The 20,100-nt window shown below is 39.4% G+C and overlaps 1 protein-coding gene across 2 annotated transcripts in view; it reads right to left on the bottom strand.

Annotated features, from left to right (window-relative positions):
* Sec24d (SEC24 homolog D, COPII coat complex component) overlaps nucleotides 1-18,970 on the bottom strand; it is an 87,017-nt gene extending 68,047 nt beyond the window's left edge. Inside the window, exons 1-6 of one of the 2 annotated variants that reach the window (XM_010610800.2) lie at nucleotides 18,813-18,970; nucleotides 11,032-11,161; nucleotides 9,151-9,299; nucleotides 7,469-7,747; nucleotides 7,080-7,210; nucleotides 4,262-4,373 (exon numbers count right to left, since the gene is read on the bottom strand). In XM_010610800.2, coding sequence (XP_010609102.1) covers nucleotides 4,262-4,373; nucleotides 7,080-7,210; nucleotides 7,469-7,747; nucleotides 9,151-9,299; nucleotides 11,032-11,161; nucleotides 18,813-18,930 — 919 coding nt within the window. In that variant the 5' untranslated portion in view covers nucleotides 18,931-18,970. The remainder of the gene's footprint in view (nucleotides 1-4,261; nucleotides 4,374-7,079; nucleotides 7,211-7,468; nucleotides 7,748-9,150; nucleotides 9,300-11,031; nucleotides 11,162-18,812) is intronic. The other variant, XM_010610804.2, reaches the window with a different exon arrangement.
* Nucleotides 18,971-20,100: the final 1,130 nt, after the last annotated feature.

Genomic DNA, 20,100 nt, shown 5'->3' with positions numbered 1-20,100 from the left:
ATCAAGAAAAAGGCAACTGCGCAAGACACTGCTGCTACACCAATGTAACCACCCAGCTTAGGGATCTGGCTAGAGATACTGAAGAGAGAGTTAGGGTGGGGCAAAGCTTGCTTAGAGGGAGTGAGACAAGAGATGAAGAAATGGGGACAGCCATTCAAGGTGTGTTGCAGAGAGCAAAGTAAAGAGAGCAAGGAAAGTAGATCAAGAAAACATTTCTATTTTTTAGAACAGGAGGGATGTTTTGTTTTAAAAGATGGGACTCATTGGATAAAGAAAAAATATTGATGATATAAAAGAAAGAGGGGAGACTTACTGTAGCAATATACTTTAGTGCACAGGAGAGAAGCTGGCTTTTGACAGGAGCTCAGATGTCCCACCCGTGGCCAAGAGGAGGAAGGTGGAGCAGCAGAACACAGGGTAGGGAAGGTCATGCAGGGGTGAGATTTGCACAACTTTCTCAGACAGGAAGAGTGAAAAGCAAGTAGGGAGGGAGGTGCTACAGATATGGGCCACAGGTGTGAAAGTCACTAAGGGGATCGCAAACGTGAAAGTATAAAGGGAAGGATCTGATTTCAATATTCCTGTGGTTCTATGCACAGTCAAGGTATAATGCACAGTCAAGGCTGTGGCCCTGAGTTTAAACCAGGCGTGCAGCATAGCTGAGTCTCCTTCTGGCCATGGTTTGCTGCACAGCCCCACGTCTGGAATGAATGCAAGGTTCTGTTCTGCTCCAACTTATTGTTACCAAATTTTACATTTTTTAGGATGAAATAGAACTCTGTATTTTTACATAAAATATGCTTAGTTTTACATAATGGCAGCTAACTGCTATAGAAACAAAATACTGTGGAGGATGAATTAACATGACTATAGTCTATATCCAGTTTGGAGGCTCCTCCTGTAGGAATCTGGGAGAAAGAGGAATACTGACACAACAAGAGGATGATGATGATGATGATGATGACGATAGCAACTGCCTGTGTGCTGGACATCATTCTAAGATTGTTACACCCGAACTCACTCTAGTCCCAAGATTCACCCTCTGGGGTTGATTCCTTCATGATCCTATTTTTTCTGAGGATGGAACTGAGACACCAGGAGATTAAATAATTTGCCTAAGGTAAATAAGTAGCAAAAATGGAAATAGAGCCTATCATAACTTTCTACAACAGTCCAGAAAACTGGCTCCAGGTCATGAATGCTAGACAAGTTGAGGCCAAACCTGTCTGCCATGACCAACAGTGAAACTTTCTTTTTAAAGATAAAGTGAGATGATCAAATGTCTGGAGACAATCAATCTACTCAAAGTATACAGGATAGCTTCTAGGAGTGGGACATAACCAGAGACAGATAGATTGGTCTGTTGCTCCAAGGGTCCAGGTGAACCCTGAGAGGGTAAAACCAGAGTTATGGCAGCAGTGGTAAGAGAGGCTCTTGTGGCTTTCCTCAGGATAGCCCGCCCTGCATCCTCCAGGATTCGTTTTCTAGCTTCTTCCTCTTTTACTCAGCCCAAACTGGTTCTGCAGAGCCCGTTTCTCCCTCACTCTACACTTCCAGTTTTTCAAGTTAAACTTTGTCACCATTAAAAAAAAAGAAAAGAAAAAGATTCGGTAGTAAGTTCAAATATGTTCAAAATCCTATTATTTCATATTTAGAAAAAACCATCATCTTTCTTCTCATCATGTAATGTCATACAGACTATGAATTAAGAATATTTGAATACTTTAAAGAATATTTTTATTTTCCAATGTACTCAATTTTTACCAGTCAGAATTATAATAATCTATGAAGTAATATATAATATACTAATTTCAGTAATATATGAAATTGGATATCTGTTGTCTTTCAAGATTTTGGCATGGAAATATGTATTTTAATCTAATGAAGGTAGCTAAAATACTTTTGTTTCAGGAAGACAATGTACACAAAGAATAAAGCTCAGAAAGGCAATTGAGAATTTATTTTTATAAACAAATATGGGCTGGGCATGATGGCACATGGCTATAATGCCAGCACCTAGCAGCTGAGAAGCAGGAAGACTGCCATGAGTTCGAGGCCAGCCTGGCTACAGAGTGAGTTTAAGACCACCTGAACTGCAAAGTGACACTCTGTCTCAAAAAAACCAATAGATGAATGCATGAATGATTGAATTAAGAAATAAATAAAAAAGCAAGTAAGTAACTATGGGGCTAAAAGACTGGCTATCATAGATAATTTAACAACTTCAGGAATTAAGATTCAAACTTTGAGATCCTCAATAAAAAACACTATGCAAAAATCTGGCTGAAAACATTCAGCAAATTATCTATTAAACAAATATTGATGAAGCAAGGCCTTATGCCAAGGAATTAGGGGCAGAAGAGAATAAAGTCTCTGGTTTCACACACTAGTTGGAGTGATAACAAAAACAGAACTGCAACATAGCATGGTAAGTACCACAGAAGAGTAAATACACTCGAAAGTGGCACAAGGGCAAAAATGCAACTTGAGGCCAGAGGCGACCACACAAGGGATGACTGCTTTATCATGTCATAAAGGAAAGCAAAAGCATAGAACCAGGGAAATATTGACATCAGATGCTATAACCAGAGCCAAAGAGTATCGTGTTTTTCATATATGTTCTGTACTATCTTTATTTATTTTCCCCACTTTTATTACTGCACACTATATAGATTAAAGGGTTTCATTTTCACAGATTTTTACATGCACATAGCACATTTACTCACCCTCATCTCCTCCGTGCCCCACCTTTCCCCCTAATATCACATTTTTTGGGGGGAAGGTCTCAATGTGTAATAATATATTTTCATCATATGCCCCCATTACCTGCTGTAACACTACTATCTTTCATCCTCTTGTCTAATAATAATCTCCTTTTAATTTATTGCCATTTTTAATCACATATTAGAGACATGATACTTGTCTTTGTGCATCTGCATTATTTCAGTCAACATGATGATCACTAGATCCCTCCATTTTTGTGCAAAGGGCAACAGTTCATTCTTTTTATGGTTGAATAATACTCCATGGTATATATTACCACATTTTCTTTATCTATTCATCTCAATGGGCACCTAGGCTGGTTCCATATCTTGGCTATCACATACTGTACCACAATAAATATGGGTAAGCAGGTGTCCCACGGTACTCTGACTTGAATTCCTTAGCGCATATAAACTTTGGTATACATGGAGCACTGTAATACAATGTCTTTAACTCTTTTGCGAAGACACCTAGAAGGGGATCTATTGGAATTTGTAGTTTTAGTTTTTGAGGATTTGCCACACTGATTTCCATAGTGATTGTAGTAGTATACATTCCCACCAACAATGTAGGAAGGTCAATTACCTAAGAATTCTCTACCTCAGTTTTCTCACACTGTGATACAAGGATGATATAAATGACTACTTCATAAAGTCACAGGGGATTAAGTGAATTAAATGCTTACAAGTGTTTAGAAGATGGTTTTGATAAAAAGTGAGCACGTATGAATCACAATCATTATGGTAACTCATATGTATTTTTATTACTATATTATTAACCACTAGCTTAACACAGAAGCCTAATACATAACAGATATGGAATAAATATTTGCTAAATGCACGCATATGAATGATTGGATGAATAAACACAACCCCGCTGGCCTGTAGCTCAAACTTTTGTGGGAAAGACAGACTAAATCATGGTAAAAATTAACATGTTAAGGAGTTGTAAAAGAAGTATATATAAAATGCTAAAAAAAGAAATTAGAGAAGATTTCAAAAAGAAAATGAAATTGATTTTGGGAAAACTAACAATTTCCCCAGCAAAGTGATAAGAACTACATATTCTAAGGATCTTTGCTCAATAAATGTTATTGGACAACTCATGTTTTTTTAGATAACTGGTAGTTTTCTAGGGATAGAACAGTAAACAAAACAATCTTTAGTGTATTGCAGAGAAAGCACCAACTGAGAATCAGAGACAAAGAGAAAGAGGATGATTTTGGTAAGGTTGAGGCTGCTGGACAGAAAGAAATAGGAGGGAGTGGAGGCTGGTCAGGAATATTCTTTAGGCTATACCACCCCAACATTTTCATATGGATTTGAAATATTAAACTGAATTAATAAATTTTTAATAAGCTTATGTAACACTATTAGATTGAAATTAAATCTCCAGTTTTGTAGATAACAACAGTAAAAAAAAAAAAAACTTCATATAGCCTGACCTACTATATACAGGTTATGAGGGCTTTACAAAATACGTCATTAAAAATATGTACCTTGGTCTTGCACCATGCAGTCGGTAGTGACAAGGGGAGGCACCTGGCCTCTAGTGTTGGTGGCATAAACTTGTCCCCCTCTTGTAGCTCTGTCATTCTCAATCACCTGGATCTGGCAAAAGAGATATCAAAAGCAAGCTAAAGTAAGTCAAGGTCCTTCCAATACTCAACAGAGCTCACTGGCTCACTCTCTTCCCCTCCCTTTTCCCCCTCTCTCCATTCCCTCACACTAAGAGACATTTTCTAAATCCTTTCAGATCAAATTCTCATTGAGAACCCACAACATCTTCAGTTCCATCTTTGTTTACTTTTAAAATTTTAGCTCAGTAATTTCCAGATTCTATTCTACAATACTATGAACTCCAACCCTGACCCCTCAGAGAACTTTAAAATTTTTTTTTAATTTGCTGGCACCAAAGGCAAATAAGGCAAGCAGTGTAAGGTTTCCCTGTGTGGTTTTTGTCTACAAATACATGGTGTGAGGAGGAGTTTGGATGATGCTATCAGTTTTCTTACTTTCAAAAAGTGACTACAGTCACCACCCAAAAGGTTTGTAATAAGTCACTCACTCAGGACTAAAGGGCAGCAGGAGATTAGTAAACATGCTTTTACAACTTTCTTTCCAAAACGGAGAATTTATTTTGTTGGAAAAAGCATGTTACTTTAGTAATAGGAATACAAACAGGCCCCATATGGCAATGCTATTTCATTACTTTTCAGATAAAAATAAATATGGGACTGATTTGTACATATTTATTTGAAGAGTTTTGGATGAATCAAAGCATCTACTGCCTCTTGTTTTGCTGTTCATGTTCATTCACTCCTTCAGTCAAATTCACTACCCCTCCCTCCCTGTACTTGTTCCCTTTCAGTATGACTTGCAGCCACCCATACCACAGGATAGGAGCATAAATGCAATCACAAATGCATCCCATGGATAAGGCACTGTTCTAGGCATTAAGAGATGACACAGTGGACAAAACCACTGCAATCATGAAGCTGACAGGCTCATGCAGGGGTCAGGCAATAAACAAAGAAATATGCTATTAATAAGCCTGTCAGGGAGTGGTAAGTGCTGGGGGAAGGATGCTGGGATACTGGGGTGGACTTGAGCAGGTCCCATACAGGTGGAGAGGAGCAAGGAGGCAGAAGAAACATAAGTGCAAAAGGCCTGAGGCCAGGAGTGTACTTGGCAGGCCAGAGGGGCTGGTGCAATAGAAGCAAAAAGCATGATGATTGGGAAGAGAGCAAATCAGAGGGGTGTGTGTGTGTGTGTGTGTGTGTGTGTGTGTCTGAGGGAGGCAGGGTGCCTAATAGGACCAGGGGTGGCAAAAAAAAAATAGGGTGTTCCAGGTGATTATAAGAACTCAAATAAGCTCAATATAAACATGATGCTTATTTAGCTAGAATAATCAAATATTAAGCTATAAAACTAATGATGAGAAATATGATTAAGATACAAGCATTAAGAGTTGTTAACATTTAATTTCTAAGATATTACAAAGCATGGAATAAGCATTAGACTCTTTACCATTAATGTTCAAGTTTATAGTAAGTATAGAATGAGCAATATACTACAAAAGCAGTCAAAATTTGACACCTCTCCCTTCCTGTATTTTTCCCCTCTTTCAAAGTGATGTGCAGCCACTCCTGTCATAGGCAGTTAAGTTAGACAGAAATGAATATATAGTCAGAAAGGGAATGGGGTCTCAAGGAAGTTGCCAGAAAAAATGAAGACATCAGAGTTGTGGCTGGAGGCACATCTGAAAAGAACAGGCCTCAAGGGAAAGATGGACTGGCCAGGCCTACATGCTTCCCCAAGGGATACATGATAACTTGAGACTGTATCACCGGGTGGAGTGAAGTCCAGACAGACATCAGTCACCCAGGTGGGTGACCAGAGCATCCGGACCCATCCCTTCCCAAATTTTCTTTTGTTCTTTCCATGTACTCTTGCCACATGACCCGTTTCTCTAGTGAATCAACAGTACCTAAGCAGCTATACTAGCAATCTTTTGGTTGATTATAGCTTGATCCAAGTTTTACTCACCTTGTGATTTTGTTGTTTTTTTTTTTTAAGTATAATGATGAATATGATAATCGAAATTTTTTTCTTTTCTTTTCTTTTAAATTGAATTTATTGGTACATTCTAGGTGTATAGTACAGTTACATTCATTACTGGGATCTTGTACCTTTACATGACAGGTCTTGGTTCTCATTTTTTCCCCTTTTCACCACCCTCCCTTCACCCCCTCCTCTCCTCCCCACCTAAAAACACTTTAATTCCATTTTTACATTGAAAAATGTAAAAAAAAAAATCACCTTGTGATTTTATATCCACTTTATGATTTTGCTCTATAAACCATTCTTACAGAAATGACCTTGGTGGTGACCCACTTTTGGGTTCCTGTGTCTTAGGAGCTCTCTCTCTCTTTCTCTCTCTCTATAAACCTTTCCTACTCTTAACCTACCTTGTTCCTTAGAATTAATTTTTCACTTTCATGGGATGCCAACTCAGAGTATCTGACATCAAGCAGTTGGGAGTTATATTTTTCTTATATCATTTCCCTCAGGGTAGAGTTTTCTCTGGATACCCCAGGATCCCTTTAATCCTGGTGCCACCACACTCACACACACAAACACGCACACACACACACACACACACACACACACACACGCACAGAAGGGGGAAAAAGCCTTCTGTAGTGATGTGCCTCCTACTGTCCACAATCAAGGGCAGGATGAGTACTACCAGACAGAAGAGTTTCTGAGGACAATGAATGTAGAAAGTTCCCTGAGAGGGAGAAGAGCACTTACAGGGCTGGGGATGGAGTCGGGATCCAGTTTCTTTGGGGGTGGGGGTGGACCGGCCATCTGCGCTGGACCCCCAGGGAAGCCACCCGGGTAGGAGAGCTGTGCACCTGCCATCTGTGGGCCATAGTTGGCTGCTTGGAAAGCAAAATTTAAAAAGAAACTATAATCCCAAGTCCCAGATGTAAGACTCACTGACAATACTTGTCTAAATCAAACATGCATTTTTCATCTATTACAGAGTGAGGAATAAAGCATGAATAAGTACAGTTGCCTTTTTAAATTTTTGTCTTGCCACATGACTCAAAAACTATCATTCCTTAAAGGCAAAGGACATAGGAATGAAGCTGATTTTCAATTCAGGGTGCCTTGAGTAAGCACTCTGGCTACCTTACCCTGATGCTGTGGAGGATACCCAGAACCCAGCGCAGGACCTGGAGGAGGTGGGGGCTGGTACTGGGCATTCAGAGGTGGTGGGCCAGACATTCCATCCTGCCTATGCCTTGGTGGAGACAGCGATGAGACTCCAGGGCCGTTCAGCGTGCTCGGGGGTGGTGGAAGAACCTGGGATCCAGGCTGCAAGACAGAAGGCTGTGGAGGTCGTGGAGGACCCTGGAAGGGTGCTGCTGACGGAGGGCCAGGGGGTCCCTGGCTGGGAGGTGCTGTGCCGGAACCTGTACAAGAGAGGAGACCAGCCCGCCTCAATGCCCACGGTTCACCTCTCTGACTTCTATGGCATACATGGCCCACACACTTGTTTTCCAGATTACTTTTTTTTTTTTTGGCCATAAATTGAAACATCCACTCAGGAAGTGATACAAATACTACTTGGGGCATTTTATACAACTGGAAAATTTCCAAAGGGTCAAGCAACATTCCTAATTCTAGTGAAAGAGAATAAATTTTAATTCAGTTGCATTATCTTTACATGATACATTAATTAAAGTATCTATATCTGGTATAAGATATTAGAAATAATATAGTAGGAAAATGTATTACATAACAAGCATTATTTGGGTAACTTACACATTCAATAAGTCATTTGCTTTCTGTGCTTAACTTAATTAAATAAATTTCTGAAGTTAGTAGAAATAACCAGCAATAAAGGAAGGGTGATGGGCCATTGACAGGCTTTCGAATTATGTCTTCCTGTCTCTAATTATGCAAAACTGAATCACTTCTCTAAGACTGATCCTTTGGCCGGGGGTTGCTAGGGATTGAATCAGGTCCTGGTGCATATGAGGCACATATTCTGACACTAAACTACATCCACAGCCCCAAGACATCCACTTTAAAAGATTGGAAATATTCTGAGAGGGTTTTATTGATACATCTAAAAACCTAAGTTTAACTAATATGGAAATATTGTTCAAGATAAATGACTATGCTGTTATGACAGTGGAGAGTCCCATGGCTCATGGAATATACAGCATTCCTACAGTTCTGTTCTCTCTCCTCCTTCTCTTTTCTGCCATGACATCTGACCTTCATTCTTCCCATGATCAAAACACAGAATAAATGCACCATGACCATGAAACAGTGATTTTAAGACAACTCTCATATTTCTTAAAGTATTTTCACTGTTCCAATATTTATTTGTGAAGTCAGAAATTTTGTTTTTCATTGTTCTAGCCTTCAATGTAAGGTACTCTAAGGGTCCTTTCTTCATTTTTCTTGAGACAAATGACAGCATGATTGGGAAAAAATGAATTATGGTCATAGATATAACACAAATGATGTCTATAAAGATGTCTAAAATACTACTTTAATATGGCACATCAGGTTATTTCTACTATTTTAAAAATGGAAGTATTTCTCATTAAAAACAATCATAGCTGGGCACAGTGACATACTCCTGCCATCTTAGAACTCTGGAAGGCTGAGGCAGGGAGATTCAAGTTGGGGCCCAGCCTGGGCAGCTCAGTATCTTAGTGAGACCCTATAAATGAACGAATGAATGGATGAATGAGTGAATACAAAAAATGGCAGCTCAGTGCAAAGGCCCTGTGTTCAACCCTAAGTACCACAGGGAAGGGGTCCACAAGGCAGCCAATAGACACTAATACAAAACTATTACCATAGTTGTTGATATGCATAGCACTGAGCTGACTGCCGAGGTGGGTGACAGATGAAGTGGACACAGGACTTGGATAAGATGGTTGTGTTGAAGGCTGGTACTGTGCATAAGAGGGTGCTGCACTGTTGACAGGTGGAGGGCCTGGAAATCTGAGGGATAGAAAAAAGGGTGTTAAACAATACATAGAGTCTCCCAAGCAAATAACATATTATAATGTCAATAACTTGTACAATTGCAAGAGACCATTTCTATAGACTCTAGGAAAATGATTAATATTGTATGCTAAGCTTGACATCAGATCAAAATGAATCATACAGCATCATCTCATATCTATGTTCACATGCTTAATATATGAAGGCAGAAGAAAGAAAATTTCTAATTTGAACACAGAGCCAGACTTGGAAATCAATTTAGGAAGCTAAGCCCACCACAGCTTTATGTTTACTAAAGCTAATGATCAGTAGAAGAGAAATCAAGAAAACTAAATGCTTTGAGGTTGCATCTTTGTGATCTTTCTGCTTCTATCCTATCCAATTTTTAAACAAAACATCACCAGCACTATAACCTGAAGTCAATTAGGGCATTCCCTGCAGAACAGTATTTGGAAGTAAACAGTTCAGTAAGATGTTTTGGAATTGCTAATTTTTTAATCTAAAAAATTCATCATTCTTTTCCTTTGTATGTTTATTTTTCTTTGTTTTGCATCTAAAAAATGGCCAGCATGTGGGCAATGTTCCTATTATGCTTAAATAATCTTGGAGTCACATTATGATTTTTTTAATTAATTTAAAATTTAAAATAAAAATTAAATTTTCCCAGATGGAACTTTCTGAATTTAATTTCTCTGTCTCCACAGGTAACTATTTCCCTAGCAGTATATGTCTTTTAACTTTCATTCCCCAGTGCCACCCGAGCTTAACGACAGAATCTGACAGAGGCCAGTGGCTTGCTCATGACTCCACAAGAAAGTTCACTTGATTTTTAAAAAATTTCAGAAGGAATTTCTTATTAGCAGGTCTCTAGGCACCTTCAAAGGGTAACTCAGTGGCTTCCCCTTTGGCAGAGCCCAACTTCATAGGAGAGTTATGTCCTGCCCCACCCTCCTCCCTACCCAAGTCTAACTACTGTGGAAGAAAGCAGGGTAAGGAAACCCCCGGGCATCCTTGGAGAAGCTCAAGGTAAATGCTGCCTATAGCCTGACTCTGGTGGCAACAGCAGCTCACAGAGCAAACAATAATGGGATTTCCAGCATGGAAGGTGTGATGCTGGCTCCTGGCCCAGGTGACAGTGCCTGGGGGGGTTGCAAGCTCTAAATATCTTAGACATCAAATATCTTGTTTTTCTGAGCGTGTCTCTACTTCATTCATTTCTCAAACTATTACAAATACAAACATGAGTTTCATTTCCTGTGTTGATTCTACTACTGAGAATTCCTCATTGACATCTGTGTCCCTGCTTTTTGCCTTTGGCCTCGGCCTGATTGATTTTATAATATTTATTAAGCACTTGTTGGCACTGAGCTTGGTTCTGTGAAGTATTAAAAAGGATAATGATTTAAAGTTTTATGATCAATATACTCATAAATAATAGGTGGTTCAAGAATTAGTGATTCATACAAACTTCTAAAACAATATAACTCAAAACTTAAAAGTGTGGTATTACAGAAATTTTATGTGATATATTTAAAATGTGCACTAATCCTTCTTCCTCTACATTTTCTAAATGCTTTGTTTCCTAGGGCAGTTTTCCAGTAGATTTTTTCAAAGATGTGGACATTGTGAAGAGACTATACTTTCAACCAATAAAAACACAATTTTAGAAGGTACTTTTAAAAAAATTTAGTGGAGTACATTAATGAGGGTTGGAATCTATTTAGCTCACCTTTGGGGAGAAAGACCTGAGGCATGAGCTCCATTCTGGCCTAACTGATGGGATCCAGGAGGTGGTGGGCCAGGAGACATCATCACCCCAGGGGCAGTAGCCCCCAAGTTCCCAACTGGCTTCATCATACCTGCAACAGAAGTGCAAGGATTAAGAAGAATATTACAATGATAAGAAAGATGAAACAAAGATGATAGATTAACAGTGCAGAAGTGGTGAAGAAAGACAGAAACAAATTGGTTAGGATAAGAAGTCCTTCCAACTTACTGTAATCATTCCCTATAAACTTTCAATGCCAAGGCTCTGGCATAGTTATTTATCACAGTGATAAAAGAGCATATAACAAAGAAATAATTTTACACACAAAACAGAAACTAAAACAGAGGATATAACCTTTGCATATGGTAGAAGCATCTTGGTAGAATATACTATCACACAAAGAATATTAGGTTAATGTCTTAGTTATTTTTCTTGTTGCTGAGACAAAATATCCACTACCCAAAGTTAAAAGTGGAAAGGTGTACTGTAGCTCAAAGTTTGTTGAGGTTTCAGTTCATAATCAACAGGCTCCAAGGCAGGATGGGATGACATAGGGCCACTGCAGAGGAGAAACAGTCCATGGCAAAGCAGGGCAGGCACAAGGCAGCAAGCAGAAAGCAGCAAGTGACAAGCTGCAACAAGTGACTGTCTCTGATATTTTATCCAGGCTACTTGCCCTTAGGGTGGGTAGCACTCACACCCATAGTCCTAGCATCACACCATGAATCAATCCCAGCATCACATCCTCAATCCTATCATCCCACACTCTAGATCTAGCCACCTCTAAAAAACCACACCTATGACTGCATGAGGCTTTGCGGGGGACATCTAGACCTAAGCCATAACAATCACACAATGAAAAATGCCACTTGGATATCAGAAAATAAATCTGCAAAAAAACAGAAAGGGGCAATGGTAGAGTACCCGAACTCTAAATATGGGGGAAAAAAATCCAAAAATGCCTTTGAATTACAGTATGAGAAAAGCCAACAGACAGTGGAGTCTGTTTCTCTGACAAATTCTGAGTATAGATCTTGGAGCTTAATATTTTCCCAGAATCCTAACCAACTGGGAATTGCTCAAGTCATAATATTCATACAAAGTGTAGGGGTCCTGTGCAATTAATTGATGCCTTTGGAAGTGACTGTGTCTTCACACATAAGCAGCTCCTCTCGTCAGTGATACTTAAAGGTTTTTCTCTTCAGAGCTGTTTTCTGATATTTTTTTCTTCTAAAGGATTTGTGGTAAAGGGGAAAAAATATCACTGGACTGTGGTTGGATTCAAAGCCACCAGCCATTTACTCTAACTGTATGGCTCTACACAAGAAACTTAGCTTTGAGTGCCTGCTTCCTCTCTGCAAATGAAAATGAGAACACGTCTAGCCTCTTAAAAGAAAAAAGGAGAGAATATTTTTCTTCTATTTCTTTTCTCCACTTCCATCCTGCTTGCTTTTACTCTATCCCAGCCAATGTTTGTTTGTGGTGCAAGAGATTGAACCCAGAGAGTTGGCACTGAGCTACAACCCCAAGCTATTTATTTATTCATTCATTTTTATTCTGAGACAGGGTGTCCTAAGTCACTAAATTCGCCAGACTAGGTTCAAACTTGTAATCCCCCTGCCTCCCAGCCTCCAGTAGTGCTGGACTTACAGCAGTGGGCCACCACCTCCAGTTCTAGTTAACTTACTTTTGGCCTTAGCCTCCTCTCTGGCACAGTCATCAATGACATAGTTCTTGGAAGTCTACACTCTTCCATTTCACTTTCTGATGGCATTTAATATTAATATCTCCTGTCATCTTTCTCAAGCAAGTTTATTCCCTCAGATGGAAGGGAAATGCCTGATGATGCAGCCACCAGGAAAGGGTCTCTCACATCATCATCACACTGCTTTGAAGAAGGTGCTTTCATATACGTGGGTGATTGACAATGACACGTGACTGTTGAGGTGGCAGTCTTTATGAACAGTATTGACTTTCTCTTAAACTAGCATTTCTTAAATTGAAGAATTCCTTATATTAACTCTATAGTCATAGTTCTGTTTAGCAATCTTTCATATGCCACAAACAAAAACAGTTATTTTAAAAATTTAAACTAATAACACAAAACATAAAATTGTATATGTTAATGGGGTACCCAGTGGTGTTTCACTACACTTATATATCTTATAATGTTTAAATCAGGTTAAACATATCTCTTTAAACTTATTATTTATAAGGTAAAAATCTTCAAAATCATTTCTCCCACCTATTTGAGACATACAGCACATACCCATTATCTACACTGGCCCTGTTGTAAAATAGTGCACCACAGCTTACCACTCCCTCTGAACTGTACCTCGATCAGCCTTTCCCCAATCTCACCTTCCACCTACTCTCCTCCACTGCCGGTATGCACAGTTCTACTCTCAACTTCTATGAGATCAACTATGTTTTAGATTACACATGTGAGTGCGATCATACAGAACTTGCCTTTCTGTGAAAAAAAATAATAACTCTCCATTTTTACGATGTTCTAAAGCTTCAAACCCAGCAAAGTTAGAAAAACATGAGACTCATAGTCATGCAGGGTTTGAATCTTACCCTACCATTTGGTAGCAGGATCTCTTACAACGTACTTTATCTTCTAGAGCCCTGATTTGCAATACTTTGTCAGGCAATAATGTCCCCTATCTCCAAGGGTTGTTCAGAGAAGTAAATGAGGCGAGGGTTATGTGAGAATTCAGAACAACTGCTTCTCCTTCTCCTTCCCTGGCCATATTACTAATTTTCCTTTTTTTTTTTAAGGATCTGTGTTCTAACAAAGCATATACACCATAAATACATGCAGACTTGTGCTTTTTACTTTTAAGACATTATTTTGGACAAAAGTAGAAAAACCACAACAGTAGCATTACACTTTTCAACTTAAATGATTACATGCACTATAAAAAAACAAAGATATTTTTGCCTTTTAAATAAGTAGCTTGGTAGCCATCAAGTTCTACAGCTGTGTCTAGAAACTAGAAAATCGTTCTGATATACCCAAGCAGAACTGTTGTACATCACTCTTAGTAAAATGTGTCCTTTTTGTCTTTGGAAATCAAATTTGTAGCAGTGATTCATCTCACTCAACACAGATTCAACTCATTCAATATACAATTAACACGAAAATAATTTTCTATACATATGTACTAATAATAAGTATTTTAAAACCATGCCTTTGAGACACTAAGAGCTGTTATGGAAGAGAAAACCACACAAACAATAATGCCAGTGACATGTGTTATATGTGCAGAGGACTCCCTGCCTCTTCCTGGGGACTTAAATATCAAAGAGGAAGAAACATGTGAGCTGGGTCCTAAGGACAAGCAGGACTGTTTCTGGTATGGAAGACAGGCAAAGTTTGTGCGAGGCCTGAGAAAGTGGCAGGATCAGGAACTCACAGAAGGCTCCATATAAAGAGACTGTAGGGGACAGTGGTGGAGTGGCAGCTGTCCAGACTGGCTGGGGTCAGACTACATAGTCCTGTGTGCTGTTTGGACTTTATCCCCAGGGGAATGAGAAGTCAGTATCATTGTTATCTGCAAACTCATAGCCTTCCTCTAGCTTCATTGTTGGCATTTTCTAAAGTGATTAGACACAAAAAGTCAGGTTCTTTACATCCTGTGAATTTTAACAGGAAAGAAGCACGTCACAGTGGGAATGAACTATGTTAATGCCAACAGCAAAAAGGAAAACTTTTAAGATCACAAAAGTCATCTTTAAAACGGTGGCAAATAACATAAACTATTTCTTTAACACCAATACAGTATCTTTCTGGCTTGCTTTTCTGCATGGTTCTGAGATGGAAAGATGGAAACTCTACTTTCTAGTCTCCTATAATGTGGGTGGCCCTGTACTCCAAATTCAGCGAAGGAATACAACTATGGAGACCTGGGCTACCCTGGTGGTAGAGATGGCTCCTGGGCTAAGCAGACAGTGACTTCTGCTGGAATGATCTTTTTTTTTTTAATGTTTCAGTTTATTTATTCATTTATTTTATTTTTTGGGTGCCAGGGATCAAACTTGGAACCTTGTGCTTGCAAAGTAGGTAGCAGAACCACTGAGCCAAATCCCCGGCCCTACTGCTGGAATGATCTCATATGGAGTTGTGCAGCTCTATGAACTGCAGAGTCTTAAGTCTGAATCTCTGTCTTTCTCTCTTTCTGTTTGCCTCCTGTTACCCTTTAACAAATCCCTTTCTACTACAAGCGATTCTGCTATCAGCAAATGACCTAAGTCCAAAACAACATCACAGAAAAGCATACCCTAAATTTGGTCCTGGAGCCAAAAAACTAAAAGCAAAATTAAAACAATTTGTGAGGGAAAAAATTGTTATATGGGCAGAATCATAATGGCCACTCACTGTTCCTGAAGCACTGTGCTAAGTGTTATACCTCCATCAGCCCATAATTTAGTTAGGATATTCATCACTGACCCCATAACCCTGCCCTAGCTCCAGGACATTAACACTTCTAGGGATGATATTGCCCCTGAAAGGATGCTTGGCAGTATCTGGGACATTTTGGGTTGCCATATCTCCTGGAGGAGAAGGAAAGTACCACTTGCATCTAGTGGGTAGAGGCCAAGACGGTGCTAATAACACCCTAATGTGCACACACACTCCCCAAAGAATAGTTAGCCCCAAATAGCCACAGCATTGACACTGAGAACCCTTGCCCTACGAAGCAATGTGCACCCTCCTAATTCCTTCTCTGCACTTTCTAATATGCATGTAGTTCTTTCTAAAATGTACACTGGACTGTGATCTTTTGCAGCTTAACTCACTTCACTAGCACCCTACTGCCTTAACATAAAGTGCAAATTCCTCAACATGGTCTACTTTCCACTGCAGGTGCTCTGTTTACCAGACTTCACTTAAATTATTGCATGAGGGATCTAATCCAACAAAGACAGTTTTTAAAAACACCTATGTTGGAAAATACGAGTGCTGGAGCTTGCCATTCACTTCACCAAATAAATATTCATTGTTACCCAGATTTAGCCATTCCATAATGTGTACATATTTCAAAACAACGGGTTATACATGATATAGACAGACAGAAAGAGAGAGACTGCCAAAAAAATATATACATACATCAGTAGTTCTCTAAACTAATAAATGTCAGGAAGCTAACAACCACCACTTTGAGCACCTCTTATAAATGCAGAGGCTAAAGGTAACCTGTATTAATCACATGGTGTCTCAATAAATTTAGTATTAAAATACTGATACAAGTTTTTCTTTTCCTGATGTATATGTGTTTTGGTGGTCTCTCTCTCTCTCTCTCTCTCTCTGTGTCTGTCTCTGCCTGCCTGCCTGTCTGCCTGCCCCCCCATATATACGGTCAAATAAAAATTATTGAAGTATGTGAGATTTTAGAACTGTTTTACAACATTTCCAAGCAAACAAATGAGGCCCTTCTTTACTTCAGGTATACGTGTTATATCATATAATATGGTCAATGCTAGAAAGGCCTGCACCACGTCGAAAACAAAGGATGGACTCTCAAACAAGCTAGAGGAAGAACATGATCAGAGATGCGCAGAAAAGTCTGAAGGAGCTGTGGGAGGATAAGTCTGGTTCTAGGCAATGACAACTTGAAAATACAAATTGGCTTTCTCTTAGAGAAGGATGCCAATCAGGCAGCAAACAGGAACCAGTCTCCAAACTATAATAATAGCATTCATGTTGTACAGGGCATGGAAGTGGCATGAATGAACTGAAAAAAAAGGAAAATGGGTAAAATCATAAGGCCAAAGGAGCTTAAAATATAAGTAGGGGAAATGGGAAGCTGTAAAAGGTTTTAAGCAAAGTCCAAACCAGACTTACAGGCTGTTAAAAAAAATCCCTCTGCTTCAAAAGTTGTTGGTTTGGAGGAAGGCAAGGAGATAATGGTTAACTGACCATTTTGGTAATCCAGGTGAGAGACAGCTGGATTGAACAGAGAGTGACAGGAGACTGGAAGAGGAAGCAGATGGGAAAATGTTTGCAATTTCTCTGAAAAGATTTAGGAAACCAATTGGATTAGCGAGGATAAAAAGAAGAGATTTTAAATATAAAAAAAATTTTTTTTAGTTGTAGACCACTGAATAAAAAATAAATGATGCTAACATGATATGGAATGCCAGAAAAATGGCTATGAAGAGGAGGAGGGGTAAATAATACTGCTATACTTAAGTTCATATGATAATTTATAATTTGCTTTCTTGTAGGTCCTAGGTATAACTCGTGGATCTACCACTTGCCAGCTCTGTGATGTGGCACAAGTCATATTTTTCAAGCCAATGTTTCCTTTGCTGCCAAATAGAACTACTAACGTACTACACAGCATTATGTAAGAGTTAAATGAGATAATACAAATATACCTTTCAGGACCAGTTTTTGAAATATGGTTAGCTCCCAAGATTGAATAATGTGTTATTATACATAAACATTGAGGAATATGAACCATTAGGTTAAAGCTGGAGAAAGATGAATTAATGGTTCCCATAGGAGCCAGAAAGGCAAGATTGTAAATGTTTTGGGGAGGAGTGATCCTGGATAAGAGGAAAGATGCTTCATCTGAAGGACTTTAAAGTTGGAGGAAGACTAAATCATAAGGGTGACTTTCCACAGCCTCAGAGCATCTCCTGCACAAACTACCAGCCATTCTTGCCTCTTGTGAACTCCGCACTCTATGTGCACCATCTAATATGGCTTAAATCCTAGCACCTCATGAGCCCTGCAGGTTCCTCATTGATTTATAAATGGCCATTTCCACAACAGATTAACATTATGCACAAATGACATTATCTGTCCAGGACCAATCCTCTCTATAACACACACAATCTTGCCTATGTATATCCTGTAGGAACCATGTGTCTGTCTTTCTCTAGTTTCCTTCTACCTGGTGGATCATCCCTCCTCATCATTCATATACTATGTATCTATTCCATGCATGCCCCAGTGTTCTCCAATAGCCCAGGAAATGTCTTATGCAACTATTTCCAGGGAATTTGGGACCAGCAGACCTGAATAAAGCTATTATGAGCCTCACCCCTGTCTTATGAGGCTGGGTTCCTCGGAGCAGCCCTTTGATGATGGGAAGTAACTTCATGCTGTCCACTGTCATCAGAGCAGTACATGTCAGATCCACTAACACTTCTCTTTTCCCCTCCTCTGCCCCTAAAGACAAGATTCTCCACTGGGAACAATATTTTAAAGCAACCAACATTATTCAATAATGATTTTAAGGCAAGGCCATGTTTTTCTTATTAATAGCAGTATATAATTTTTACACTCAATTTTAGCCAAAAGGCTGAGAAGTGATGTGAATAATCTTTAATTGTGCAAATCTAATAGTGTTTTTGTCTCCTCAAAATTGGTTTTATAATATTATGACCCAAAACTATCTAACATTTATATTTAATACATTCTAATCGAATGTTTACAATAACTTCTCCCTCTTTAAGAGCAAGAACAAATCTAGCAGTAAAAATAAAACACACAAGAAACATCTTTGCTTTAGTCTACATTTGAAAACCAAATTTGTGTTCTATGAAAGAACCAAACCAGTGGTGCCAGGTTCAGCTATGAGAGATGTTTCAGATGATCCTATTAACTCAAGCCAGTGTGTCATATAAAGACCATCTAACTCTTTCACAAACCCTCTATCTGAACATCCTATGTCTCTGAGTCAGAGATGTGAATAATCACATAGAAGCCAAAAATAACAGTTTACCTGGTGGAGAAGCTGGATGGGAAAGATCCCCATAGTCCCCATAATGAGGCGGAGAGAGGCCTATTCCAGGCTGGGACTGAGAATAGGGCGGTGTAGCCACATAACCTTGTCGACTCATTATGAAAATATAATTCCAAAGAACAATTATACAAAAGATCCTGCAACAGAGAAACAAACAAAAATTTTGTCAAGAGTTTAGTTATTCAATTCTATTAAACGTATGCACTGTTAATCTATTTATGATGGTTTGAGGAAAAGTATAGGCATCAGGTGCATGAGGTATCTTCATATCATATAATATATCATATCATCCCTTAAAAGGGGCTTAATATACACAAATACAATATTCATCTTGAGTCTACTCAGAACCCAAACATCAATTTGCCTTACATTTTTAATGTTTCCAGGTTTTTACAAAAGTTTTATTTCACGGGACAATTTTGAAAAACATCTGACAAGATGTTCTCTGAAACCTGACAAAAGAAGTAGGTGTTCACTCATATTTGCCAGAAGTTAGCAGTGTGACATGAAATAAGCTAGAAACCCCTCCCGGCTCCAGTTCCCTCTTTTAGAAATGAAGCCTCCAAAATCCTTTCCACATAGAAAACTTTCTTTTGTTTTGTCATCTGCTGCCTTTAAAGAGGACTGGTGATATCCCCTAAGAATTGGAATCTGTCTATACCGGGCAAATGGTGCTAACATTTGCACTTTAAAGACTAAAATTTGTGATTTAGTTTCATTCTCATATTCAGTTATGTTTCCAAAATGCAAATAAAGTAAAAATATGACCAGGCCGCTCCGCTGCCTCTGTTAGGGCAGGGAGAACTAAAACGAGCAGGGAGGCAGGCAAAGGCCTTCGGGTCCACTTTGTTCCTAACACTGCCTCCTCCCACTTAGCTGAGAGAGACGTGGCAGCTCGAGCTGCGGTCAAGCTGAGCAGAGCAAGTGCTGGGAAGCCGGCGGGGCACATCTACGCTGCAGCCTGTTGCTGAGTGACACACAGGCCAGGCGGGGATGGATGCTCCCTGCACAGAGCAGGAAGCAGCCCGTTCCTCTCAATGGTCCTGTGAGGAATTCGCTTCCTCCGACAACCAGCTTTGCCACGTCAAACTTCCTCACCCAGAACACCAAGTTGCAGAAACCTGACTCAGCTTCGGCAGGCGACATGGCATGAAGCCACTTGGCACGAGCAGGCCGAGGATTAAAATCTGGGCAGCTCGCATCCCATGCGGACCCGGTCCACTGCCACCGGCGACTCCGGCCGGGGTGCCCGTCCCACCCTGGAACA

The sequence above is a fragment of the Fukomys damarensis genome, unplaced genomic scaffold (assembly GCF_012274545.1).
Source record: "Fukomys damarensis isolate Sample0158 unplaced genomic scaffold, DMR_v1.0_HiC HiC_scaffold_38, whole genome shotgun sequence".
NCBI classification, from domain to species: Eukaryota; Metazoa; Chordata; class Mammalia; order Rodentia; family Bathyergidae; genus Fukomys; species Fukomys damarensis.
The sequence above is the reverse complement of the archived record's forward strand: the minus strand, read 5'-3'. Positions and strand labels throughout refer to the sequence as shown.